Raw genomic sequence first — 27,899 nt, forward strand, 5'->3', positions numbered from 1 at the left:
TCTGCGGTATACAGATTAACGAAAGCCCTCTGAGAAATGCGATATGGAATGTGATATTTGGGAGCACTTAGCAAACAGTCGGCGGAGCAACAGTAGCATTTCATACCAGCTATCAGGTTAAATATTCATGTATATTGATGAAATCTCGCCTTGCTACATTTTTAAAAAAGTATAGCTTAATAAAGCAAAAACAGATGAATATAAGAAGAAATGCCTTGTTCCTGCTCAAGGAATTAATATTCTCAACTCCAAATTATACGGAAATTGCCTTCACAGAAAGAATACAGGTCAACTATTAGCCACTGAGTATAAATCCAGGGCTAGATGGTGGAGGAGTATTTCTGCACAGTGTTGATAGCAATTAAGGCAGTTTTGGCCTTCTGCTGTTAACTCTATGCAATGCCCCTATGCCATCTTTCACCATTACTTGCCATGTTCAGGCTTTACCCAAATTCATTTTTCTTTAATTGAGACGCTTAATGAGGTGACCCTGCCTAGATTAAAAGTACAGTAAGAAGTCTCACAACACCAGGTTAAAGTCCAACAGGTTTATTTGGTAGCACAAGCCACTAGCTTTCAGAGCGCCGCTGCTTCATCAGGTGAGTGTGAGTCGTGTTCACAAACAGGGCATATAAAGACACAAGCTCAATTTACAAGATAATAGTTGGAATGCAAATCTTTACAGGTCATCAAGTCTTAAAGGTACAGACAATGTGAGTGGAGAGGGGGTTAAACACAGGTTAAAGAGATGTGTATTGTCTCCAACCAGGACAGTTCGTGAGATCTTGCAAGCCCAGGCAAGTCGTGGGGGTTACAGGTAGTGTGACGTGAACCCAAGATACCGGTTGAGGCCGTCCTCATGTGTGCAGAACTTGGCTATCAGTTTCTGCTCAGCGACTCTGCGTTGTAGCAGAATCAAGTAGCAGTTGAACTTGCCTCCATAGGGAAGCCTGAGCCCTTTGTATATCCGCCAGGCCCTTAGTTGGCTCGAAGGGGACTTTCACCCCCACCTGGGAGGAAAATCCATTTCCAAGTCCCAGCAGTGCCCCCAGGAGGTGTGGCCGCTGCCTTGACTATCCAGTCCGCTGTACCCAGGAGCCAAAGAGGCTGGAATCTAAAGGTAAATGGGCAGTTTCACTGGGACCTATCTGGCAAAGCAGGTAGAGGGCCAGGTTTAGCATGGCAGGGGTGGGGGGGAAATATTGTGGAAGTGTCCTTCATTGGACGCAAGATGGCTGAACAGATAAGCGACCAGATTTCACCCCCCCTCCCCCACCCCCAATCCCCAAAGTAAAATGTCAGTGGTGGTGTGAGGAAGCCAATCATTGGCTGTTAACTGGCCACTAAATAGTTTCAATTGGCTCAAGGGCAGGCAGAACAGATTGCGTCTCCCATTGCTAAAATACCAGTGGTTTCTAGTCAGCAGTGCCACTGCCATGGGACCTCATTTTATGCCCTGCCCACCCCAGCTGCTAGCCTAGCCCTGAAGTGGGGGGGTAACATTGTCCTTACTGCTGCTGCTCTTTGGACATCACTACGATACTTTGAATCAAGCATTTGGATTCTGTCCACCAATCGTTAATGATTGTATCAGATGGATTTATTGTGGTCACTGGTGAAAGTAACTATTAGCTTCTTTGACATTACCAGTGAAACCAAAACCTTTCCTTATATTTGAATTTATTACCTGTTGTTATCATTGTAACAACATTAATCTAACAGTGAGTCTTCCAGCAAGAAAGACAGTGTGAGTGGTTGAAACATATATTTCAATTCTAAGTGCACAGTATCAGTATCCCAGGACAGTCGAATGCAAACTAACATTCCCACGTTTTCCTCTCCAGTCATTTACCTTAACTCCGAGCTCAGAAAAGCATTCCTTATTGTGAACCACTCTCCCACTGTGAACCATCCCAATTCCCAAACTGGCCATCAAAGTGAAGATGCAAATTGACCCAAATTAATACGGAGTTATGGGTGCTATCTAATTTAAATTTGTTCCAAATTAATATATCCCTGGGTTTTAAATGTGGCCTTCTGTTGAGTGTAATAGAAGGAAAAATATATGCTAAAATTGGCTATTGTTTTCCATTGTTTTTATTATTTGATGGGATGTGGGCATCACTGGCAAGGCCAGCATTTGTTGCCCATCCTTAATCGCCCTCGAACTGAGTGGCTGACTAGGCCATTTCAGAGAGTAGCTCGCAGCATTACAAAGCATCCAAAGTCACAGATAGGCCAGACTATCTATTCTAATCCTCTTTTCCAGCACTTGGTCCATAACCTTGTATGCCATCAAGGCACTCAAAGTTGTAGAGTTCCACACCTCCGATAAATCTCTCGACTACAGCTTCCCTTCCTGCTCCGCTCAATCATTGTTGTCTTTGATATTTAATTTCAGAACGATGGCACAAAGATTAATGGATTCCGGGCTTTATGCTGCATTTCTCAGAGACCTCATACGGTGTCAGAATTGCAAAATGGAGAAATGTGACTGCGCAACTCCAATAGGGGGCACCACCCAGGGGGCGGGAAGGAGGGGGGCACACAGCCAATGGGAGCCTCAGCATGAACACAAGAGTGAGGAGGAAAGACCCAGATCACAGAGGTGTCTCGCCACACCGATGGTTTACTGTCAGAGATTCCTAATTACAAATGATTACAGTACCAAGCTCGTCTTGATTGTCCCGAGACCTTGTACATCACGTATACCACATACTTGGTGAAGACCTGATGCCTTTTGGGTTGAAGGCTTTCCCCTGCCAGTGGCTTTGAAGGATGATGTACTCAGTCAATTTCTTTGCTTGTGGGATTTGTAGGGATTAACAGGGGACCTGTGCGGCATCTCTCAGTCGCCAACACATTGATGCACAAAGAAGGTCACAGATGCCCTTTACAGAAAGACCCATCGTCATGTCAGGTTTGCTCTCGACAAAGATAGCCAGACTCAAAGATTCACCCTCTTCATGGCCATCTCAGGGTTCCTGAGTGGACAGGGTGCAATAGATTGCACTCATGTGGCTAAATAGGCACCATGTTTATTAACTGCAAGGGCTACCATTCCTTCAACTGGTGTGTGATCATGGGAAGCACATACTGCACATGTGTGCACGGCACCCTAGGAGTTGCCATGATTGCTACATCCTCAGTCACTTCCAGGTGCCTCGGATTTTTGAGGAGCCAGAATATCTACAGGGATGGTTGCTAGGTGATTCAGCCTACCCTCTTCAACACTGGCTGACTCCAGTCTGCTGCCCTCACAGTTGTTCCAAGGACAGATACAATGCTGCTCACAGCTCCACGTGCTCTTTTACAGAGAAGACCATAGGACCTCTGAAGATGCACTTCACATGCTTTGTCTGATCAGATGGCTCACTGCAATACACCCAGAGAGAATTTCCCACATCATCACAGTGTGTTGTGCCCTTCACAATCCGGCAATTCAAAGAGGTGAACCTGGCCAGAGGGTGAACTGGAGGAGGATGAGAGCTCATCAGTCAGTGAAGATATGGGGATCCAGGATTCTCAGGGGGCTCCTGAGGAACAGGTGTGAACGCGCTGATAAAATGAAGGAAAGAAGATGCCCGGAATACTTTAACAGCTGATTCAGAGAGATACTCACTCGTGCATAATTAATGAGGCTCCAAGCTTGGAATGGGACGCGAGTTCGTGCCACTCCAGCCACTCCATCACGTGAATGGTGCCACCTGGACCATCCGCCACCGCACTTAGACAAAAAAATGGAGAATTCTTTCCTTGGGTTCAATTCCAGATTTATTGTTATTAATTGAATTTAAATTCCAGCAGCTGCCATTGGTGGGATGTGAACCCCTTTGTGTCCCCAAGGCAGCAACCTGGCTCTCTGGATTGCTACTCCAGTGATATTACCACTAAACTGCCGCCATCTCCTCCTTATACCACGCACCGACCCCACCCCCACCCCCCAACAACTTTCTATCTTCCTTCTCTCCCACATTTCATGCTATTTAACAATAGTAAATGCCTTTCGACTGATGCTCCAGAAAGTCCGTAGACGTTGGTATCTCCTACCAGACTGATTGATTCCTGGGATGGCAGGATTGTGGTATGAGGAGAGATTGTGTGGACTGGACCTGTACTCACTGGCATTTATAAGAATGAGAGGGGATCCCAATAAAACATAAAATTCTGACAGGGCTGGACAGACTGAATGCAGGGATTATGATTCACCATAGTTGGATGTTCTAGAACAAGAGTCACAGTCTTAGGATAATGACTAGGCCATTTGGGACTAAGATGAGGAGAAACCTCTTCACACACGGGTGGTGAAGCTATGGAATTCGCTACCACAAAAGGCTGTAGAGGCCAAACTGCTGAAGATTTTTAAGAAGGAAATAGATATCCAGATTCCATAAGTGTCAAGGGGTACAGCAAGAGTGCGCAGGTCTGGCGTTGCGATAGATGATCGGCTATGATGATACTGACTGGAGAAGCAGGCTCTTGGACCGAATGCGCCTAATCCTGCTCCTATGATCTATGTTTCTACAGTAACCCCTCTGAATTAATGCCTTTGTGATTGAGCCATAACTCCTCATATGTACCATCCACAACATTTGTCCCCATAATCTTTTACTGATCCTATTTCCTCAGTGATAATATCGCACATTGAAAATACCTTGAGGGGATGGGAAGACTAACAAAATTTGTACTCCGTTATCTCAATAAACAGAGCAGTGTGCTGACTTAAGGGCAGAATGACTTCTAAATTCAGTTGTTGCGTAATTTAAAGATATTTTTTTACTGACCATTTTTTATTATTATTTCACTGTTCTAACGGAGGCTGGATCTGTTAAAGTGACTGATCTGTGGCTGGAAGCCTTGCTCGAGACTGAGCAAGTAAAGAAGTCGCCAGTGTTTGGGTGCTCTGTCATTCTTTGTGATAACTAAACCACTTGACTGAATCACAGCCAGAGAGATGGTTGATGTGGTTGTTTGGTGTCAGTTTGTTATCCCAGATCGCAGGTCTGTAATGGAGTAACTCATAGAATGCTACAGAGAAGGAGGAGGCCACTCAGCCCATCAAGTCTGCACCGACCAAAATACCACCCAGGCCCTACCCCCATAACCCCATGCATTTACCCTAGTTAATCCCCCTGGCAGTAAGGGGCAATTTAACATGGCCAATCCATCGAACCCGCGCATCTTCGGATTGTGGGAGGAAACTGAAGCACCCGGAGGAAACCAACGCAGACACGGGGAGAATGTGCAAACTCCACACAGACAGTGACCCGGGTCCCTGGTGCTGTGAGGCAGCAGTGCTAACTACTCTGCCACCGAGCCACTCCTGAGATCGTTCTGGAACTACATAAGCTTCTCGTGGTGCAGCTCCTCAAACACGCAGACACTTATTGTGCTTCCTAACTCCAGCTACCTTTAGTACAGCGAACAAGGTGATGTTGTCACATTGGATACTTCCTAATGACTGGACTTTTGAGCTTATGGCCTGACATCCGGTGCTGGATGAACAGAAATTTCCTCCAGTGAAATCGAGGGAGGACTGAAGCTTTTGCTCCACACCACAAACCCCATTCTCCAATCACCGATACCAGCACCTTCCCTGGCAGCTGACTAAGGCTGAATCGAACTGTCTTCAACCTTGGTGTCATATTTGACCTCAAGAAGAGCTCCATGCCACATATGCGGGTCATTTCCACCTCTGTAATGTTGCCCAACTCACAGTGGCACAGTGGTTAGCACTGTTGCCTCACAGCTCCAGGGACCCGGGTTCAATTCCATCCTCGGGTCACTGTCTGTGTGGAGTTTGCAAGTTCTCTCTGTGTCTGTGTGGGTTTCCTCCAGGTGCTCTGATTTCTTCCGATAGTCCAAAGATGTGCAGGTTAGGTGGATTGGCCATGCTAAATTATTCCTTAGCGCCCCAAGATGTGTAGGTTAGATGGATTAGCCAAGGTAAATGTGCAGGGTTACAGGGCAGGGGGAGGGTGATGGAGTAAGATATTCTGTCAGAGAATCGGTGCAGACTCGATGGGCCAAATGGCCTCCCGTGCTGTAGGGACTTCATGATTCTAAGATTCTCACTCCATTCTGCCTCAGCTTATTTGGCACTGAGCCTTCATTCATTGCTTACTCCAGACTTTGCTATTCCAGTGCCCTCCTGGCTGGTTTCCCACCCATCACCCTTTTTAAACTCGCCGTTATCCATAATTTTGCTGCCCATTTCTTAATTCATGCTCGATGTCATTCATCAATCACCCCTATGCTCGCTCACCTAGATTGAATTCCAGTTAAACAATAACTCAATTTGGAACACTAATCCTTGGTTTCCAAATCCCTTTGTGCTCCTCCCTACCTCTGTAATCTCCTCCAGCCTTACAACTCTCCAAAATATCTGCACTCCTCCAATTCTGGCCAATTGGACATCTTCAATATTAATTGCTTCAGCAATGACAATGTGTCTTTAAATGTCAAGGCCAGAAGCTCTCTAATTCCCCACCTAAACCTCTCACCCTCTCTATTTATCTTTCCTCGTACTAATTCAAATTAATTTTTAGTTCAGTCGGGCAGCATGGTCGATGCAGGCTTGGAGGGCCGAAGGGCCTGTTCCGATGCTGTCATTTTCTTTGTTCTTTGTTCTAATCCCTCTTTAAAATCTACCCCAACCATCAAACGTTTGGTTATCTACTCTGCAGTAAAGTTGATTTGTTGTGGCCTCAACAATGGATGATTTATTACCAATGGAATTATATATACACAAACAAAGGGGGGAATTTTACCATTTTGAGTCTAAGTGCCGGATCTGGGCGTCAAATAGATCGGTGTGACGTATCATCCCCTGGGGGGGTGCGGGGGTGGAGAGGGGGTGTGACCGACCATCCTCTGGGGGGGGAGGAGAGGGGGTGTGACTGATCATCCCCTGGGAGGAGGTGGAGAGGGGATATGATGTATCATCCCCTGGGGGTGGGGAGGAGAGGGGATGTGACGTCTCATCCCCTGGTGGGGGGGCGGGGGGGGTGGGGGGGGGGAAGAGGGGGTGTGACGTATCATCCTCAGGTTGGGAGGGGCTTCCGCTGCCTGTCTGCGGCCGATCCCTCCTGGCACCATCACTGGTACACTACCAGCCACAGCCATCTCTCCCACTCTCCCGCACCTGCAGGGAAGAGTAATCTGTGGCTGGTAGTGAACCAGTGATGGTGCCAGGAGGGATCGGCAGCGGAACCCCCCTAACCAGAGGATGAGACGTCACACCCCCTCTCCTCCTCCCACCCCCCTCCCACCCTGACCAGAGGATGACCTGGGTCAGGGAGCCGTTGCAGTCTCTGACCCCGCTCTTCGGAGGCTGCAGCGGCGACTTCAGACTTTTATTTTGCAGGTCGGTAACAGCGCGGACGCGGATCAGGCCAGAAGACGGTAAAGTGGGATTTGGCGGTAGAGTTGGGCGCGCGGTTCATTAAGTCGGGCTGCTCGATTCGGGCGCGTGCCGGACCTGCGCCCGAATCGGGTGTCAGTATAGCTGCGATCTGCTTGGAATCAGGTGCAGATCGCGGTATAGGCCCGACGCCCAACTTTACCGCGATTTCGCACCAGAAAACGGGCGCGAAGTTTTGGTAAAATCAGACCCAAAGTCGGATGGGACGAATATACGAGTCTACTCTCTTCTCTCTCCAGCTGCAACTGAGGTTCCTCCCTGTCCCAGGACGCACGCCCTTGCTCCCGATTGGCTCTGCTTCCCATGCAGCCCCTCCATAGGGTCCATCCACATCATGTGGCCCTTCAAAGGATCGCCCCCTTAAAGGGGCTATGTTACCACAGGCCGTAAAATCTCCTTAAGTAGCTCAGTGTCACGTTTTGTTTGATCACACTCTCATGAAGTCTCTTTGGATGTTTACTACGTTAAAAGCACTACACAAATACAAATTGTTGTTAATGGCGGTGATGGTGTGTGTGAGTCACCTATAGCCCACATGTCCCAAGCTTTCCAAAGCCCCAAAGCCAGTGGGTCAGCTTCTTCTTGTCTTCTCTGCTTTACAGATTCAAAATTCCAAACCACTTAAACTTAGTTTGAAGGAGGAAGCATATTTTAGATCTATTCCTTTAATTGTTTATTGTAATTCATTGCATGGAAAGCCTGGGGTTCCTTGACATGTAACACCAATGATTCACCAAGATAAAGGGGGAAATATCTGTTTTTAGAAGTGGTGCTATGCAGACTAACATCAATTCCCTGATGACACAGAACACCATGAGCTGCTACTTAAGTGGTCTCTACGGCATTCCTCACTGATATCGTTGAAGAAAGTCACTGGTAATTTATATAATATTCGTACTGCTGCTTCCCCCCCCAAAATGCTGAGATACATTTGTTTAATGGATTTAAATGGCCATGAACCCTTAGATCTGCTCTATGTGCACCCATAGTGGCTGCAATCTGACTTCTATGACATAGTACATCGTAGAATCCCTACAGTGCAGAAGAGGCCATTCGGCCCATCAAGTCTGCACTAACTCTTTGACAGAATATTTCATCAGGATCCCTTCCCCACCCTATCCCCGTAACCGCACACACTTACCATGGCCAATCCATCTAACCTACACGTCGTGAGACACTAAAGGACAATTTGGTATGGCCTTTCCGCCTAATCTGCATATCATTGGAGTGTGGGAAGAAACTGGAGCACCCAGAGGAAACCCACGCAGACACGGGGAGATTGTGCAAACTCCACACAGTCACCCAAGGCCAGCATTGAACCCAGGTCCCTGGAACTGTGAGGTAGCAGTGCTAGCCACTGTGCTACCATGCTGCCCCTAGATGATAACTGCTGGTCATTAAGATCACCTCAATCCTGACCTTCTTGGTGTGTCAATTTAATTGCCGGAATGTTACATTATGAGGCAGCTTTCTTTGCAGAGATTTCTGAAAGCAGTGTGTGTATTTCACCACAGGGGAATAATGCAGTGCAGACCACTTGATCACTCACCCTGTGACTGCAATACCGTGCCTTTTCTTTAATCTGTTGCTATTTACCCCCATCCACCTCCCTTTTAACAACAGTTTGAAATTGACTTTTTTTAAACAGAATATTCGTTCCACTCTGACCACCTCTTGTTAAGTGGTGGAGTTCTCTTAAATTGAACCAACATAGGGGTGGCACAGTGGCTAGCACTGCTGCCTCACAGCGCGAGGGACCTGCGTTCGATTCCCAGCTTGGGTGACTGTCTATGTGGAGTTTGCACATTCTCCCCGTGTCTGCGTGGGTTTCCTCCGGGTGCTCTGGTTTCCTCCCACAGTCCAAAGATGTGCCGGTTAGGTGGATTGGTCACTTAAAATTGCCCTTTGTCAGGTTGTGTCAGGGGACTAGCTAGGGTAAATGCATGGGGTTAAAAGGATAGGGCCTGGGTGGGATTGTTGTCGGTGCAGACTCGATGGGCCGAATGGCCGCCTCCTGCACTGTAGGGACTGTATGATTCATTCTATGATCATCAGCTGTCCTAAACTGCCCCTGGAGTTGTGAATGTTTACACAGTTGTGATGGTCCTGGGAAAGACATGTTATTAACACACTGACTTCTGGTGTGACTTCCCCTCACTTTTCAAACATTCTGGATGGGATTTTGCTAGCACATGAACGCCCAGCCCAAACTGTCTTCCTTTCAAAAATATTCTTGTTAGTTTCATGAGGGTCGTTATCACCCTTAGCTCCTGAGTGTCGGATAGTAAACTAACAAAGCAGATAACCTTCTCCAGTTGCCCAAACTGATTGCAGTCCGGCGTGTGACCTGCTCTGCCAGATTTTTTCCGGAGCCATAAAGATGAAAATTACCCCCAACCGGCCGAATTTATTTGTCTCCCGTCGAGGGAACTCAAAATAAAAATGACGCCGAACAGAACTCGTTGGGTCTCGTTCGTTTCCGATTTACAGGAGGTTACACAAGCAAAGGCTGATCTCTCATTGAAACCTCCCATTAGTTAAAATAAATGACAATGGACATATATAATGACAGGCACTGAATGAGGGAATGGAGAGGACCTGGCAGTGATGATAGATGTGAATAGAGTACGGTCATGCCACAGACAGGAAGATTCTAATATGTTCACTTTCCAGCGATAAATTGAATTTGCCTTTTGTCACCTCAATTTTTTTTTTAACCAATTGAAATTCGCTCCATTGGGTCCGCCTTCAATTTCCCTGCGAGACAGTTGCCTGCCACGAGGAAGAAATAATTATCCCAGTAGGTCACCTTTGGTATTAAAAGAAAAGGCTCCGATCACATCGGGAGAAGCATGGCTGATATTTATAGGGCAGTAACTCATCTGCAATTGGTTGAAAGCTCTGCAGTTTGAATAATGAAGGCAATTTGAATGCAGCCTGCATTGCGTTAACTGTGGCACCTGTTGGTGCATCGTGAGGCTTTTGTACAATACTTTTTGATTAGCTTAACAGTGGTGCAGTTTACACAAATGCGTGATATGACAAAGTGATGGTGATTGGAAGCCATTGCCCTTTCCAATATTGCCTTTGTTACCATTTCTGGCCTGTTGTGTATGACAGAATTCTCCAATTCTTTCTTCCACTGATCTGCCTCAGAATTGGGCTGCACACTAAGAGAAAAGCCTCTCTTTGAATAAAGAAATTGGACCCGATCGTAAAATTGGTATTGATCTTTGGAAAGAGGACAAGTGCCCTTCTGAAACGAATACTTTTTCCCTGGAGACATACATGTGCTTTCACTGTAGACATACATTAAGAAAGAGCCTTGTTCGATTTTGATCCACCTGGTCTAGTTTCAAGTGTAGAATGGAAATGCAGGCTCGCCGCATTGGCAAAACAGAGTTCAACTTCCCACTGACAGGGCATTTGGAATGTAGCCACACAGTGCAATGCAGAGTCAGGACAATGTGGGGGTTACATGTGGTAGAGTAACAGAGTAACTACCACTTCAGAGGCCTGGACTCCTCATTTGAGACAGGAATTGAAAACCTTCACACCAGCTGTGGAATTTAAATTTAATTGATTAAACAAATTTGAAATGAAATCGTACTCTCGGTTGTGGTAAGCACGATACTGTGGGATTGTTGTTAAAAGCCCCAGTGTTTCATTAAAATTCTGTGAGGAAGGTATTCAATTGTCTCTGCTTGGTCTCGCCTACATGTGACTCCAGAACCACAGCAGTGTGGTTAACTCTTAACTGCTCTCTGAAATCATCTCGCAATCCACTCAAGTTGTATCAAACTGCTGTGAAAGGTCTAATAAGAATTAAACCAGATAGGACACCCAGGAACCAGACACAAAGTCACACGCAGTCCAGTTAATGCTGCAAAATCCTCATTCACCAACATCTGGGGGTTTGTGTCAAAATTGTTAGAACTGTCCAAAAGGCTAGTCGAGCATTAACCTGCCATAGTCATACTCACCATATCATGCATTACAACCAATGTCCCAGACTTCTCCATCACCAGGACAGACCCACAACAGGTGGCAGCACAGTGGTACACAGTCAGGAGGGAGTTACCCTGGCATTTCTCAACAGACCCCATTGGCACCAGGTCAAACATGGGCAAGCAAATCACCTATGGGTTGTAAATCAGGTCAAATCAAATTTCCTTTGACATTGAATGGCATAACCAGAGTTGTATCTACCACCACCCCCCCCCCACACACACACACACAAACACAACTGTCACCCCCCCCCCCGCCCCGACTTTTGAGAGTGTGTTGAGAGTGTGTGGGAGGGGAAAGGCTCATTGCTCGAGGACAGGGAAGAGAGGTGTGCGAGTGGAGGTGTCTGAGCGGGAGGGAGTAACATTTTGGTGGCAGGGACTGGAAGAGGAAGGGTCGGACCCTGCCCACTAACCCCGATGACAGCAGAAGCCCCTTCTCTCCAGCATCATTTTAGGAGCCCATGAAACTCCACTGTAAAAATGGGGACTAAAACCCGTGAGAACACTGATGGCAACAGTGAGTGTTGCAAATTTCCAAGCATTTAACTGATGGAAGATTTTAATTTCTTGTTCCAGTTTCTCGTCATTCTGCATCCAAGGCTTTCTTTACTGTTCCAGTTACCCGATGCAAATTCCATTTCAATTGACACACTTCTCACCTCAGGAGTTATTCATATTATCATTAAATAATTAACTTCAAGTTATTTCCCCAGTTTTAATTTATGAGTCCCGGATTCAATTCCGGCCTCAGATGACAGTGTGGAGTTTGCATATTCTCCCCGTGTCTTCGTGGGTTTCCTCCAGGTGCTCCAGTTTCCTCCCACATTCCAAAGATGTGTAGGTTAGATAGATTAGCCATGGTAAATTTATAGGGTTACAGGGATAGGGCAGGGGAGAGGTCCTGGGAAGAGAATCTATCAGAGAGTCGGTGCAGACTCGATGGGCCGAATGGCCTCTTCTGCACAGTAGGGATACTATGATTGTCATCCTGGCCAGCATTTTCACAAGTAACTTAGTAACTTCTCTTTATAGACTTGATTTCCCCACACTACCCCTCAAGAAACTAGGGTCAACTTATACTGGGGTTGACTTTCACATGAGATAGACTATTGCTCGAATGTATAGGGGGATCTTCACTTATTCAATTATCAAATGTGACTACTAAATCCCTTGCATTAAGTAAGAAGTATAGAGTGGGATTTTCTGGCCACCCTCAGCGTATTTTCCAGTGGTGGAGCTGGCCCACCATTGACCAGGGGCAGGATCTTCCAGTCCCACCAATATCTATGGGTTTTGCATGCCGGGGAACATGCCATGGGAGTCGCCATTGGCAGGACCAGAAGATCCTGTGGGTGGGAAGGGTTGGAATATTTTGGCCATTTTCTTTCGAATCCAGTTAGGTAGGCCAACTTTTTCCAGCCGTTGCTGCCAGCTCGATCTTCCAGTCCTGCCGATGGCAGTAGCTGCCATGAGTTTCCTGACTGCAGAGGGTGTGAACAATGGGATAACCCATTGACAGTGGTGGGACTGGAAGATCCCACTGTCAGCCAATGGTGGGCTGCCTCTGCTGATGCAAAACACACCACAGAGAGGCCTGAAAATCCCGCCTGTACTCTATATTCTTTGACTGGTGCAAGACAAGCCTTTCTTTTTGTCCCTTTTTATGTATTGGAGAGATTTGAAACAGGATTTTACTCATGTCTAGGTCTCATATACAGTGGACAATCTTCAAACTGTACATCAGGAAAAAGATATTGGGTGTGAATTTGGACTCAGTGGTATCTGCTTAATGGTTGACTGTTATGAGAGTTTTTCTAAGTGGCTCTCATGGCATTTGCTCCTTGGATCACCAGCTGCTATCAAGGGTTGTTCTTTGAGGAAGAGTCACATTGGACACAAAGCGTAAACTCTGTTTCTCTCTCCACAGACTGATTGAGTTTTTCCAGCGGTTTCTGTTTCTCTTTCACGTTCTTTAATACCCCGCTGTGCCGCCACAGATTTTTTTAAACAATGTTTGATCTGAAGCCTCAAAAAACCTTCGTCTTACTCTCCTTCAGTGGTCTCTGCGCATCCAAAGATTAACTCATGCTCTCTGACCTTCCAGATTGGTGACCTGAACTTCCTTAAAATATCAGGCAAGAAGTCCACTCAGTCACGGGACCTTTTGAGGCGATGAATCCAGTCATACGGTTCGCACTCAATTTTGTCATCCAACCAAACAGATATGCATCAGAAATCAGATTTTAGTTTTAAAAATTTGCAATTATCCCTTCTCTTTTGGCTTCCCTAAATCATGAGGAGGAGACAAGACTCTAATAACAAGCTACCTTTCAAGGCCTCATTAAGGGCTAGCTGTCCACCAACTATGACACATCAGTTGTCTTCGATCGGCACTGCTGACAGTCCCTCCAGTTGGTGCAAAGATGCTAATTAGTTACACCTGACTGTACCAGCCTGCGTGCACACCTTGCATTTCCCAAGAGATATCCTTTGATATAGATTGTGAGGATTAACTCTTTAATTTCCGACTCATCTAAAACGTTCTACCCAACTGTGCAAGAAACAACCAATTAACAAGAACGTTAACACACTTAAAAGCTTTTGATGATAACCTGAGCCATCAAGCACTCCAGCCATTAAACATGAAGTCGTGTATTACAGCTCCCAGATTCTGAGCTTAATTTATTTCTGTAATGCACACAATTGCCAAGTTATGCTTCTGTTGCATTTTGGGGGTTTTTGTTTCATCATGGCTGCTATGGTTTACTGACATGCTGTCCCAGTATCCCACAATACAGAGGGCAGAGCTGTTGATAACAATAATAGTATTATTATGCAGCCAGTAACACTAAGATCATTGTGCCCTGATTGCAGTGTGCAGCCAGCAGTGCTGATTGAGACTGTCATTTCTGCATTATTCCTTGACCAGGCAAAGCAAACTGCACTCACCAGAATCTGGAATTTTTTTTTTATTCGTTGATGGGATGTGGGCATCGCTGGCTGGGCCAGCAGAAGCATAACTTGGCAATTGTGTGCATTACGGAAATAAATTAAGCTCAGAATCTGGGAGCTGTAATGTACAACTTCATGTTTTATGACTCGAGTACTTGATGGCTTAGGTTATCATCAAACGATGGACCATCCCTGAGAGCATTTAAGAGTCAGCCACATTGCTGTGGATCTGGAGTCACATGTCGGCCAGACTGGGTAAGGACGGCAGATTTCCTTCCCTAAAAGACATTAGTGAACCAGATGGGTTTTTATAGCAGTCGACAATGGTTTCATGGTCACTGGAGACTTGTAATTCCAGATTTCTATTGAATTCAAATTTCACCTTCTGCTGTGGTGGGATTTGAACCCATGGTCCCCAGAGCATGTCCAGCGACAATACCACTATGCTGCTGCCTCCCCTTGGGGAGTTACTGTTTTAGTTTTAACAAAGAGCTGATGATCATCTTTGTTAAAACCTTTAAAGTTTTTAGAGTCTAAATTGCTCTGTATTCATAGAATCATAGAGTAGAATCCCTCCATTGCAGAAGGAAGCCAATCAGCCCATTGAGTCTGCACTGACCACAATCTCACCCAGGCCCTATTCCCATAACCCCACATATTTACCCTGCTAATCCCCCTGACACTAGAGTCAATTTAGCATGGCCAATCAACCTAACCCACAAATCTTTGGAATGTGGGAGAAAACCGGAGCAACCAGAGGAAACCCACACAGACACGGGGAGAATGTGTAAACTCCACACAGACAGTGAAAACACTGCTACCTCACAACCCCAGGGACCCGGGTTTGATTCCCGGTTTGGGGCACTGTCTGTATGGAGTTTGCATGTTCTCCCCCGTGTCTGCGTGGGTTTCCTCCGGGTGCTCCGGTTTCCTCCCACAGTCCGAAGGATGTGCTGGTTAGATGCATTGGCCTTGCTAAATTCTCCCTCAATGTACTCGAACAGGCGCTGGAGTGTGGCAACTAGGGGATTTTCACAGTAACATCATTGCAGTGTTAATGTAAGCTTACTTGTGATTAATAAATAAATAAACCCAAGGCTGGAATTGAACCCGGGTCCCTGGCACTGTGAGGTAGCATTGCTAACCACTGTGCCACCATAAAAATCAGCACAACAGGATGGGAGAATCACTGCCCAGATATTTTTTATTGAATTTAAATTCCACCATCTGCCATGGCGGGATTTGAACCCGAGTCCCCAGAATATTAGCTGAGTTTCTGGGTTAGTAGTAAGCGATAATACCAGTAGGCCATCGCCTCCCCGTCACCTCACAGGAACTAGTTTAACATCTTTTGAACTAAATAGCGTTGACTGGACACAGGCGATGCTGGTGTTAATTTTGGGTAATCGATGTCATACTCAATCTGATAATTGTACCTCACCTGCATATTTACCAAACAGACATCTGTCCTCATTCGAGGCAACAATTTGCAGGCTTTTTCTTTCACCGGTGTGTGGAATGGGCTTATCACACACAGCACACTTCAGTGCAATTTGGAGGTTTTTGTTAACAATGGAAGTGGCGGTTAGACTTCTCACAGCAATGGAAGGTAATGGGAAACTGTGCGGGGTTAACAGGCTGCCACTTCACTGTGATCCGTCTCATACGACCATCCGCACCAGTTTCAACCCCTGTGTCTTTTTGTGTAAGGTGCTGAAATTATGAACAGAGGTATTAATGAGGTTCAAGCCACCATTCTGTACCTGCAATGTTGAGATTGTCATGATTCCCCACTCTCTCGAGCGCATGGTAAAACACCTCAGCCGGAATTCTCCAACCTCACTAGCGGCCGAGATTCTCCAGTCCCGCTGCAGCCAATGGAATTTTGGCTGAGTGTCAAACCCTCTGTTCCCGCTGGCAGTGGTGGCGGGGCATATGAGACTGGAGAATTCCGACCCTTATTTCCACACAGCGTTTCCTTCTACTAGATCCAAATGCAAGTGTTTTGTTCTGTGTTACCCAATTTGAGACATTTCAGGGGTTACTTCTGCAGTTCCACAACTGCAAGCACCGCTTCTGGATGACAAAATAGATACTCAACCCATCTTAGCTCCTTCATTTGGAACAAGCTTGTCCAACTTCCGGCCTGTGTGGCAAATGCCCCCCCCCGCCCCCCGCAACCCGAGGCCTTTTGACTCGCCATCTTTGAGCTTGGCCGTGGAATCATGATCAGAATTTAGAAAAATGCTGCAAGCATTCTCATCCAATGACGGGCTGGTTTCCCCAAATGTTAGTTACTGATGAGCTCATTGTTAAGATGAAATCCAGACCTCAGACGGGCCCTCATGGGGTTGGGTCAGGGGAGTAGTCGGGGCTGGAAGGCCAATAGCTGCTTTTCAGCCATGGGGAACCTTAGGGCATGGATTGCGGGAGAGAGTGCGTGTGTGTGTGTCAGAGTGGGTGAGAGTGTGTGTGTGCGCACGTGTGTCAGAGTGGGTGAGAGCGTGTATGTGCACGTGTCAGAGTGGGTGAGAGCGTGTGTGTGCACACGTGTGTCAGAGCGGGTGAGAGTGTGTATGCGCGTGTGTCAGAGTGGGTGAGAGCGCGCGTGTGTGTGTCAGAGTGGGTGAGAGCGTGTGTGCACGTGTGTGCGTGTCAGAGTGGGTGAGAGCATGTGGCTGACTCATAGAGCACAATTCTCCCAAAGAATTTCAAAGTGTGGTCTCCAGCAGAAAATGTGATCCGATTCCCACCGGGTGGATCAGTGCGACCTTGATCGCAATCCACCCACACTTGGGCATTTCTTTGGAGATTGGTGTGATTTGCGCCATGAATGAGATAAGCAGGATCTGAGGATGCTGCAAGGCCAGCTTTACAGAGATCAGGATGCCATTTTTAAAGGGCGCCCCGATCTCAGAACAATTCTACAGTCCCCCGCAATCGCCAGCATCATAAACCCCCACAATTGCCAACAGCAGCCCCCCCTCCCCCCACAATCGCCAGTACCAGCGCTCCCCATCCCTCAAGTACCAAGTCAGCGAAAGCCTGCTAATGGGGTCGCCAAAGGCCCTACCTCCTCCAGACAGTGCCTCTCCCCCCCCCTCTTCCCCCCTCTTCCCGCCCCCCATCCCCCCCTTCCCCCCTCTCTTCCCCCCCTTCCCCCCACCTCTTCCCCCCCCTTCTTCCCCCCCACCTCTTCCCCCCCTCCCCCCTCTTTCCCCCCTGTTCACCCCCCCTCTTCACCCCCACCTCTTCCCCCCCACCTCTTCCCCCTCCTCTCCCCCTCCCTCTCCCCTCTCTCCCCTCCCTCCCCTCCCCCCTCCCCTCCCTCCCCTCCCCCTCCCCTCCCTCCCCTCCCCCTCCCCTCCCTCCCCCTCCCCTCCCTCCCCCTCCCCTCCCTCCCCTCCCTCCCCCTCTCCCCCTCTCCCTCCTCCCCTCCCCTCCCTCCCCTCCCCCCTCCCCCCTCCCCTCCCCCTCCCCCACTCCCCTCCCTCTCCCCCCTCCCCCTCTCCCCCCTCTTCCCCCTCCCCCCTCTTCCCCCCCTCCCTCCCCCCTCCCCCCTCTTCCCCCCCTCCCTCCCCCCTCTTCCCCCCCCCCTCTTCCCCCCCTCCCCCCTCTTCCCCCCCCTCCCCCCTCTTCCCCCTCCTCCCCCCTCTTCCCCCCCCTCCCCCCTCTTCCCCCCCTCCCCCCTCTTCCCCCCCTCCCCCCTCTTCCCCCCCTCCCCCCTCTTCCCCCCCTCCCCCCTCTTCCCCCCCTCCCCCTCTTCCCCCCCTCCCTCCCTCCCCCTCTTCCCCCCCTCCCTCCCTCCCCCTCTTCCCCCCCTCCCCCTCTTCCCCCCCTCCCCCCCTCCCCCTCTTCCCCCCCTCCCCCCCTCCCCCTCTTCCCCCCCTCCCCCTCTTCCCCTCTTCCCCCCCTCCCCCTCTTCCCCCCCCTCTCCCCCCCTCCCCCCTCTCCCCCCCCTCCCCCCTCTCCCCTCCCCCCTCTCCCTCCCCCAGGACAAATGTTCTCAGGCTGAGAAAAAAATGGAATAGAAGTCAACCCTCAGGAGGTAAGAATCACCTTGGACTGGTTTCTGGGTGAATTGAATGTCTACTTAAAGAACACTGTAGAATATATCTGTAAAGTCTGTTTACAGTGTCCAATAAGAAAATGGGGAATGTCCTGTTTGGTGATTTAAAGTATAAGTTGCCTGCAGAGGAGGTGTATAGTCAATAGGGCTTGTATTATATTGTTACAGTAAAAGTCTTATAATGTGAAATCTTGTCATTCTTTCAGCTATTAGTGAAAAGTTTGATTTGATTTTAAAGTTGTCAGTCTCTATGGAAACCGGAATAGTAGGCATGCCCAGATGTAGGGTGAGGAAAGAATTAAGGTTGGTTAAATAATCTGCTTATACTCAACATTGAAGGTTTTATGAATCAGAACCACTAGACATGGTCAGGCAACAATGAGCACCAAGGGAACCATACCCTGACAGAAAGTCAATGGTCAAAACTAACAGGGAAGCTTTGGGGGAATTAAACAAAAAAAAACTTACAATAGGTTAGGTTGTTTCAGGTCAAAATCTTGCTGTTGTTGGCACTTTCTTTTTTTAGCAAGCAGTTGATTGGAGTAAACTCCTCCAAACTGCCCTTTAATATAGTTAGACATAATCTAATCATCAGTCTTAAATGATTTCTGTATGTTTAATGAGCTACTATTGATCGCAGTGAGCTGAATGAAGCTGTATGGGAGTTTTTGATTGGACTTTTATTTACTTGTTGAATCATTTTAACTTTAACAGACTGAGTTAACCATTTTGCCATCAATCACGATAAGAGTACATATATCACAGCACAGGCAGTAATAGGGTAGAATTTAGAAAACATTTAAGAGAAGACTTTGTTTATATTTCCCCAGTTAACTTTTAGATGATCATGAATTTGTCCTTAATGGCTGAGCTGATGAGGGCAAAATTGCCTCTTTCTGTGTGTATGACTTGCTTCTGAAGAAAAGACCTTGTAAAAGCAAATTCAAGTCCAAAAATGTTGTGTTTGTGTACATGTGTGTGTTTTATCAGTATGAAAGGTGTTGGGCTATAGAATGGAAACCTAACTTTTAGGCACATTTACACCACTCTCAGATTAGATATAGCACAGTTAGAACTTTTCCTTCTCTTCTCCAACAATAGTTAAGAAAGCCCCCCAACACCTCTACTTTCTCAGGAGGCTAAGGAAATTTGGCACATCTACGACGACTCTCACCAACTTTTCCAGATGCACCACAGAGAGCATCCTTTCCAGATGTATCACAGCATGGTATGGCTCCTGCTGTGACCAAGACCACAAGAATCTACAATGGGTTGTGAACAAAGTCCAGTCCATCATGCAAACCAACCTCCCATCCATTGACTCCCTCTATGCTTCCTCAGAAAAGCAGCCAGCATAATCAAGGACCTCACGCACCCCAAACTTCCACCTTCTTCCATCGGGAAAAAGATAGAAAAGTCTGAGATCACATACCAACCGACTCAAGAACAGCTTCTTCCCTTATGCCATTAGACTTTTGAATGGACCTACCTTATATTAAGTTGATCCTTCTCTATACCCTAGCTATGACTGTAACACTACATTCTGCCCCCTCTCCTTTCCTTCTCCCCGATGTACTCTGTGAATGGTATGCTCTGTCTGTATAGTGCGCAAGAAACAATACTTTTCATTGTATACCAAAACATGTGAGAATAATAAATCAAATTAAATCAATGTGTCTCAACAATAACTGTGGAGGAGCAATTTTGCCTGCACCACTACGCTGTATTCTTTTCCAATTCCAACATCACTTTTACTGTGCCATCTCTGAACAAGCCTGCAATTAAAGCTGAATTAGAAATAATACTGTACTGTCAGCTATAACCACTGGAAACTGATTCCTCAATACCATCTCATCCTTCTAGCCATGGAACAAAGGAACCTTCAGACCATCATTTTAAAATGGTTTGAACCGGACCTCAGAGTAAATGACCACAGTATGTGAACTGCGGTTGAACAATCTCAGTTTAGGTCTTGCAGGGTGCAATCCACATCACAAGTTTCATCCATAATTGGCAATAGCTGATCAAAGCGTGAGCCACCAGTTTATTCTCAGCCTCAAAACATCTCTTTGCTGTTCCCAAAACCTTAATTTACTGGTGTCTGTGCCTCATTGCTGAATAGAAGTGAACTGGGATAAGAAGTTCTCCCCACTACCCAATAACGTTGTCACGGCTGAGGGGAGATGTACAGAGGTTTTTATTTAGGCTCCCAGAGAACATACAACTGCTGCCACACTGTTTGTACATCCTCTCGCCAATCACTGCTCAGAGTTGAATCTACACAACCATACCATCCTAACAACTGCTGGAATGAGCCTGCTCCCCTTATTGGGTGGACTCTATCCTTCCCTTTTTTCAAATCTGGTCTGAAAGTACTGATTACTGTAATACTCCTGTTCATGTTTGTGAGCGTGTTTAAAGTTTATTTATTAGTGTCACAAGCAGGCTTACATTAACACTGCAATGAAGTTGCTGTGAAAATCCCCGAGTTGCCACATTCCAGTGCCTGTTCAGGTACACTGAGGGAGAATTTAGCATGGCCTTCGCACCTAACCAGACCTAACCCATGCAGACACGGGGAGAACGTGCAGGCTCCACACAGACAGTGACCAAGCTGGAAATCGAAGCCGAGTCCCTGGACCTGTGAGGCAGAGTTTGTGTATGTTTGCGCGTGCGTGCGTGCGTACCATGAATTAAGGGGTAAATGGTCTGAGATGTCGCCCGGACTGAGAAACCTGGTCTGACACAAGTGCAGGTATGGGTGTGATGGTACCCATCACTTCCTACCTGTTCAAAAGCTAACAAAATTTCTGCTTGAACTGGTGGCTACAAGTTACCTCATGAGGGCCAGGGCTCTGAAAATATATCCTGGTAGACTCCCATGCTTCATATTTCCTTTGCCAATTTTTTCTTCCATTCCCCACTTGAAAACATGAACCGCTTGCTCGGGTGCAGATGCACTAGCTCCTCTATTACATTATACAGAAGGCTATGATTTGATGTGGAAGCCCTGATGTTAATTGCTGAAAGTTTGGCAGGGAAAGGCTGTGACAGGTGAACCCATTTCTATTCTCAATTTCTGCCCACAAATGTGCACTTATCGTGGGATCATTGAATGTGAATTTACTGTTAAATGTGCTCTCCAGCTACCCGGCTGAAAGCAGCCACTTAGCGGAGAGCAAGGGAAACCAGTTTGGGCCTTTCCTGATATATAGAACATAGAACATAGAAAAAATACAGCACAAACAGGCCCTTCAGCCCACAAGTTGCGCCTGTCATGTCCCTACCTACCTAGGCTTATGTATAGGCTTACCTGTAACCCTCAATCCTATTAAGTCCCATGTACTCATCCAGAAGTCTCTTAAAAGACCCTATCGAGTTTGCCTCCACCACCACTGATGGCAGCTGATTCCACTCGCCCACCATCCTCTGAGTGAAAAACTTACCCCTGACATCTCCTCTGTACCTTCTTCCCAGCACCTTAAACCTGTGTCCTCTCGTAGCAGCCATTTCAGCCCTGGGAAAAAGCCTTTGAGAATCCACCCGATCTATACCTCTCAACATCTTGTACACCTCTATCAGGTCACCTCTCATCTTTCGTCTCTCCAAGGAGAAAAGACCGAGCTCCTTCAACCTATCCTTATAAGGCATGCCAACCAATCCAGGCAACATCCTTGTAAATTTTCTCTGCACCCTTTCAATAATTTCCACATCCCTCCTGTAATGAGGCGACCAGAACTGAGCACAGTACTCTAAGTGGGGTCTGACGAGGGTCTTATAAAGCTGCATCATTATCTCCCGTCTCCTAAACTCAATCCCTCGATTGATGAAGGCCAGCACACCATACGCCTTCTTAACCACCTCCTCTACCTGCGAGGCCGATTTAAGAGTCCTATGGACCCGGACCCTAAGGTCCTTCTCATCCTCTACACTGCTAAGAGTCTTACCCTTGATATTATACTCCTTCATCCCATTTGACCTGCCAAAATGGACCACTACATATTTATCCGGGTTGAAGTCCATCTGCCACTTCTGCGCCCAGTCTTGCATCCTATCTATGTCACGCTGCAGCTTCTGACATAGAAATCATAGAAACCCTACAGTGCAGAAGGAGGCCATTCGGCCCATCGAGTCCGCACCGACCACAATTCCACCCAGGCCCTACCCCCACATATTTACCCGCTAATCCCTCTAACCTACGCATCTCAGGGCTCTAAGGGGCAATTTTTTTTAACCTGGCCAATCAACCTAACCCGCACATCTTTGGACTGTGGGAGGAAACCGGAGCACCCGGAGGAAACCCACGCAGACACGAGGAGAATGTGCAAACTCCACACAGACAGTGACCCGAGCCGGGAATCAAACCCGGGACACTGGAGCTGTGAAGCAGCAGTGCTAACCACTGTGCTACCGTGCCGCCCCCCTCCAAACTATCCACAACACCACCAACCTTCGTGTCGTCGGCAAACTTACCAACCCATCCCTCCACTTCCTCATCCATGTCATTTATGTAAATGACAAATATCAAGGGTCCCAGAACAGATCCCTGGGGCATTCCAGTGGTGACCGACCTCCATTATACCCTCTGGATAACCTTGGTGAACTGTCAGGAAGATCATATCGAATATCCTGACATGTAAACTAACGGGCGTGAATTGCTAAGTTAGATCTTTAGAGTCATAAAGGTTTACAGCATGGAAACAGGCCCTTCGCCCAACTTGTCCATGCTGCCCTTTTTTTAAAACCCGAAGCTAATCCCAATTGCCTGCATTTGGCCCATATCCCTCTATACCCATCGTACCGATGTAACTATCTAAATGCTTTTGAAAAGACAACATTGTACCTGCCTCTACTAGTACCTTTGGCAACTTGTTCCAGACATTCACCACCCGCTGTGTGAAAGAATTGCCCCTCTGAACAGTTTTGTATCTCTCCCCTCTCACCTTAAACCTATGTCCTCTAGTTTTAGACTCCCCTACTTTTGGGAAAAGATATTGACCATCTAGCTGATCTGTGCCCCTCATTATTTTATAGACCTCTCTAACCTCAGCCTCCTACGCTCCAGAGAAAAAAGTCCCAGTCTAACCAGCCTCTCCTTATAACTTAAACCATCAAGTCCCAGTAGCATCCTAGTAAATCTTTTCTGCACTCTTTCGAGTTTAATAATATCCTTTCTATAATAGGGTGACCATAACTGCACACAGTATTCCAAGTGTGGCCTTACCAATGTCTTGTTCAACTTCAACAAGACGTCCCAATTCCTGTATTCAATGTTCTGACCGATGAAACCAAGCATGCCGAATGCCTTCTTCGCCATTCTGTCTACCTGTGACTCCACTTTCAAGGAGCAATGAACATGTAGCCCTAGATCTCTTTGTTCTGTAACTCTCCCTAACGCCCTACCATTAACTGAATAAGTCCTACCCTGGTTCAATCTACCAAAATGCATCACCTCGCATTTGTCTAAATTAAACTCCATCTGCCATTTGTCAGCCCACTGGCCCAATTGATCAAGATCCCGTTGCAATCGAAGATAACTTTCTTCACTGTCCACTATGCCACCAATCTTGGTGTCATCTCCAGACTTACTAATCATGCCTCATATATTCTCATCCAAATCATTAATATAAATGACAAATAACAGTGGACCCAGCGTTGATCCCTGAGGCACACCGCTGGTCACAGGCCTCCAGTTTGAAAAACAACCCTCCACAACCACACTCTGGCATCTGTCAAGAAGCCAATTTTGTATCCATTTGGCTACCTCACCCTGGATCCCGTGAGATTTAATCTTATGCAACAACCTACCATGCGGTACCTTGTCAAAGGCTTTGCTAAAGTCCATGTAGACAACATCAACTGCGCTGCCCTCATCTACCTTCTTGGTTACCCCTTCAAAAAACTCAATCTTTATCGAACTGTCTGGAAAATCTGGTGGAACATTTTACCAGTTTGCTTTATTGTAACCTAATATTTAACAGAGGATGCACAAATTTAGAATTGTTAGCAAGATAATATAAAATGTTTCCATTTAAATCGAGTTCCCTCAATATAATAAAAGCAGAAAGTGTTGGAAATTCTTAGCAGATCTGGCAACATCTGTGGAGAGAGAAACAGGGTTAACGTTTTGAGTCCAATATGACTTCTTCAGATCTGAAGAGGGGTGGCAATGTGATGCGTTTTATGCCATTGACGAATAGAGGAGAAGGGTCAGGTGGAACAAAAGGGGAGACCGGGGATAGGTAAGAGAATTTTGTTGACTGCTGTTGTGCCACTTCAGCCAGCGATCATAGATTGATCAAATGATACAGGACAGAAAGAGGTCCATTCAGCCCATTGAGCCTGTGCCAGTTCTTTGAAAGAGCTATCCAGTTGGTCTTAGTCACCTGCCCTTTCCCTGTGGCCCTGCCAGATTTATTCAATTCCCGACTGAAAACTATTATTGAATCTGGCAGGAGTTTCCCTACTTCTGCAATTCCAGGTTACAACCACCTAAATCATAGAAACACTACAGTGCAGTAGGAGGCCATTCAGCCCATTGAATCTGCACCTACAATAATCCCACCCAGGCCCTATCCCCGAAACCCCACATATTTACCTTGCTATTCCCTCTAACAGACACATCCTGGGACTAAGGAGCAACTTAGCATGGCCAATCAACCTAACTTGCACATCTTTGGACCTGCTGCATAAATGTTACTTTCCTCATGGCACCTCTGTTTCTTTTGCAAACCACCTTACGTCTTTGTCTTCTGCTGAACCACCTTTCTTCCAAGAGAAAAGATTTCTCCATAATTATGTTCTCACTGATTTTGAACATCCCTATCAAATCTCCCCTTCACTTCTGTTCTAAGCAGGACAATCCCAGTTGATCTGGTCTCTCCACATTACAGAAGTCCTTCCCCCTGCTTCTGTTCTAGAAAATCTTCTCTGCACTTTCTTGAAGGACTTGACACCCTTCCGAAAGTGCGGTGCCCAGAATTGGCCCCAGTTCTCCAGCCAGGGCCTTGCCAGTACTTTATAAAAAATAACACTGCCTTTGTCTAAAATGGGACAACGTTAACTCGTTTTCTCTCTCATGATCACCAACACAAGCTGTCTTGGTTCCCGGGTACTGAATACCGGCTTGGTACAAATGCTGAAGTGGAACTATACCCAGTCTGAATTGCGCCTGTCAAAGAGGCAAAGCACTTGTACTGTCAGAAATTATCATATGAAAAAAGTAACTTGCATTTATATAGCGCCTTTCCTAATCTCAGGATATTCCAAAGTTCTTTACAGCCAATTGAGTACTTCTGAAGTGGTTTAATGTAAGAAAATGATTAAGGTGGGTTCTAATGAGGTAATGACAGTAGGTACAGAGATGATCAATCGATTATCAAACAGATAGATTCTGGCCAAGATTTCCTGGCCATTCCTACTGGCGGGATCTTGTGGTCCTGCCAATGACAACTCCCTGCCATGGGGTGCCAACAATGGGAAACACCATTGACAGCAGCAGGACTGGAAGATCACACCGTTGGGAACAGCTGGAAAATTCTATCTTGAATCACGCCAGGGCGGGATGGGGGAAGAGGGTAAATCCCACCCTCTGTTGTTCCTGCAGCTGTAAAGACCATGTAAAGTGAGAGGTCTGATCTACATATATTTTTTTTTTCACAGGGCGGGATCATTACCGATGCTCGCTTGAAGGAACTGACCCCGACAATGCCAGTCATTTTCATCAAAGCTATTCCTGTGGACAAGCAGGATACTCGCAACATGTATCCCTGCCCGGTTTACAAAACACGTCTCCGAGGGCCAAGCTACGTTTGGACATTCAACCTAAAGACCAAGGAAAAACCGTCCAAATGGGTGCTGGCAGGAGTTTCCCTACTTCTGCAAATTTAAGTAATAGAGTTTGCACCTTTCTCACGACACGAGCAGGGAAGACTGCTTATTAATGTCACCTTAATTTCAATCTCTCAATTTAGTGTAAAGATGGATAGTTTTTTTTAGCAATGTATAAATTGACTTCACAGGGAAGGGTTCTGTGAATACTCGGAACAGAATTTTGCACTTTATTTGTGATTTCTCAATTTGAATCACATACAAATATAATTTGAGTCCGTCTTGTGTGTCATTTAAATGTCCTTTTTTTCCTTAATAAAGAGCGTTTCCCAATCCTCTGTTAATATGGTGCTGTTATATGATGCACATTTGGATTTTGCTCCCAGTTGATTTTACACTGTGAAATTAATGAGTAAATACAACACAGTATGTTGGCACTGTCTTTTGTTAAGTGTGAACAGAAAGCTTCCTGGAAGATATAAAGCTTGATGGTGGAACTGTTGACTGTTCCACCTTCACAACTTACCAGTTTCTGTGAATGAAGCACATATGAATCTTTAGTCGAATACACTGCATGCCAAAAGTTTGATAACACTCTGAACATATGGCCAAAATGAAAGCTTTGGAGAAAAATGCTAGAAGCTGGTTGAAGGGTGATTGGCAGTTTCTGTAATAACCTTGCAGGGCGACACGATGGCACAGTGGTTAGCACTGCTGCCTCACAGCACCAGGGACCTGGGTTCAATTCTGGCCTCGAGTGACTGTCTGTGTGGAGTTTGCATATTCTCCCTGTGTCTGCGTGGGTTTCCTCCGGGTGCTCCGGTTTCCTCCCACAGTCCAAAGATGTGCGGTTTAGCTTGATTGGCCATGCTAAATTGCCCCTTAGTGTCAGGGGGATTAACAGGGTAAATACGTGGAGTTATGGGCATAGGGCCTGGATGGGATTGTTGTTGGTGCTGGCTCGATGGGCTGAATGGCCTCCTCCTGCACTGTATGGATTCTATGAAAGTGATGAATTCTTGACTGTTTGGTGATTTACTGAATTTCTTGGCTTGTGTCTTTTTAATGCCTTTGCAGAATTTCATTCCTCATCTCCAGAGATATCTAATTTACATTGAGTATGGATCCAGTCTTTTGTACCTTGCCAAGAAACCTTCATCCAAGAGTCAACACAACTTGACCCAACAACTCACATGCCGGATGAGGGCATTATAGTCAGGCCTATCTGTGTGTCCTCAATTGATGTGTGTGCATACACACATTACAGACAGCTTGGCCCACGGTGTATTGACAATGTATTGGCAACTGATAGTTGCTACTCATACCTGGCTGCCAAGTGCAAACATGATACACATTCCAGCTGTTTCATGATCAAGAGTAGGATACCTGACTAATTTTTCTCAGGAACTCATGTTTAAAGTTTATTTATTAGTGACACAAGTAGGCTTACATTAACACTGCAATGAAAATCCCCTAGTCGCCACACTCCGGCGCCTGTTCGGGTATGCTGAGGGAGAATTTCGCATGGTCACTGCACCTAACCAGTTTCGGACTATGGGAGGAACCCGGAGGAAACCCATGCAGACATGGGAGAACGTGCAGACTCTGCATAGAC

The 27,899-nt window shown here is 46.6% G+C and overlaps 1 protein-coding gene across 1 annotated transcript in view; it reads left to right on the forward strand.

Moving 5' to 3' along the window:
• dnah9 (dynein, axonemal, heavy chain 9) overlaps positions 1 to 26,344 on the forward strand; it is a 591,107-nt gene extending 564,763 nt beyond the window's left edge. Inside the window, exon 69 of the mRNA XM_078225415.1 lies at positions 26,117 to 26,344. Within this exon, the coding sequence (XP_078081541.1) occupies positions 26,117 to 26,344 (228 nt within the window). The remainder of the gene's footprint in view (positions 1 to 26,116) is intronic.
• The last annotated feature ends 1,555 nt before the right edge of the window (positions 26,345 to 27,899 follow it).

Source organism: Mustelus asterias, chromosome 12, assembly GCF_964213995.1.
Source record: "Mustelus asterias chromosome 12, sMusAst1.hap1.1, whole genome shotgun sequence".
In the NCBI taxonomy this organism is placed as follows: Eukaryota; Metazoa; Chordata; class Chondrichthyes; order Carcharhiniformes; family Triakidae; genus Mustelus; species Mustelus asterias.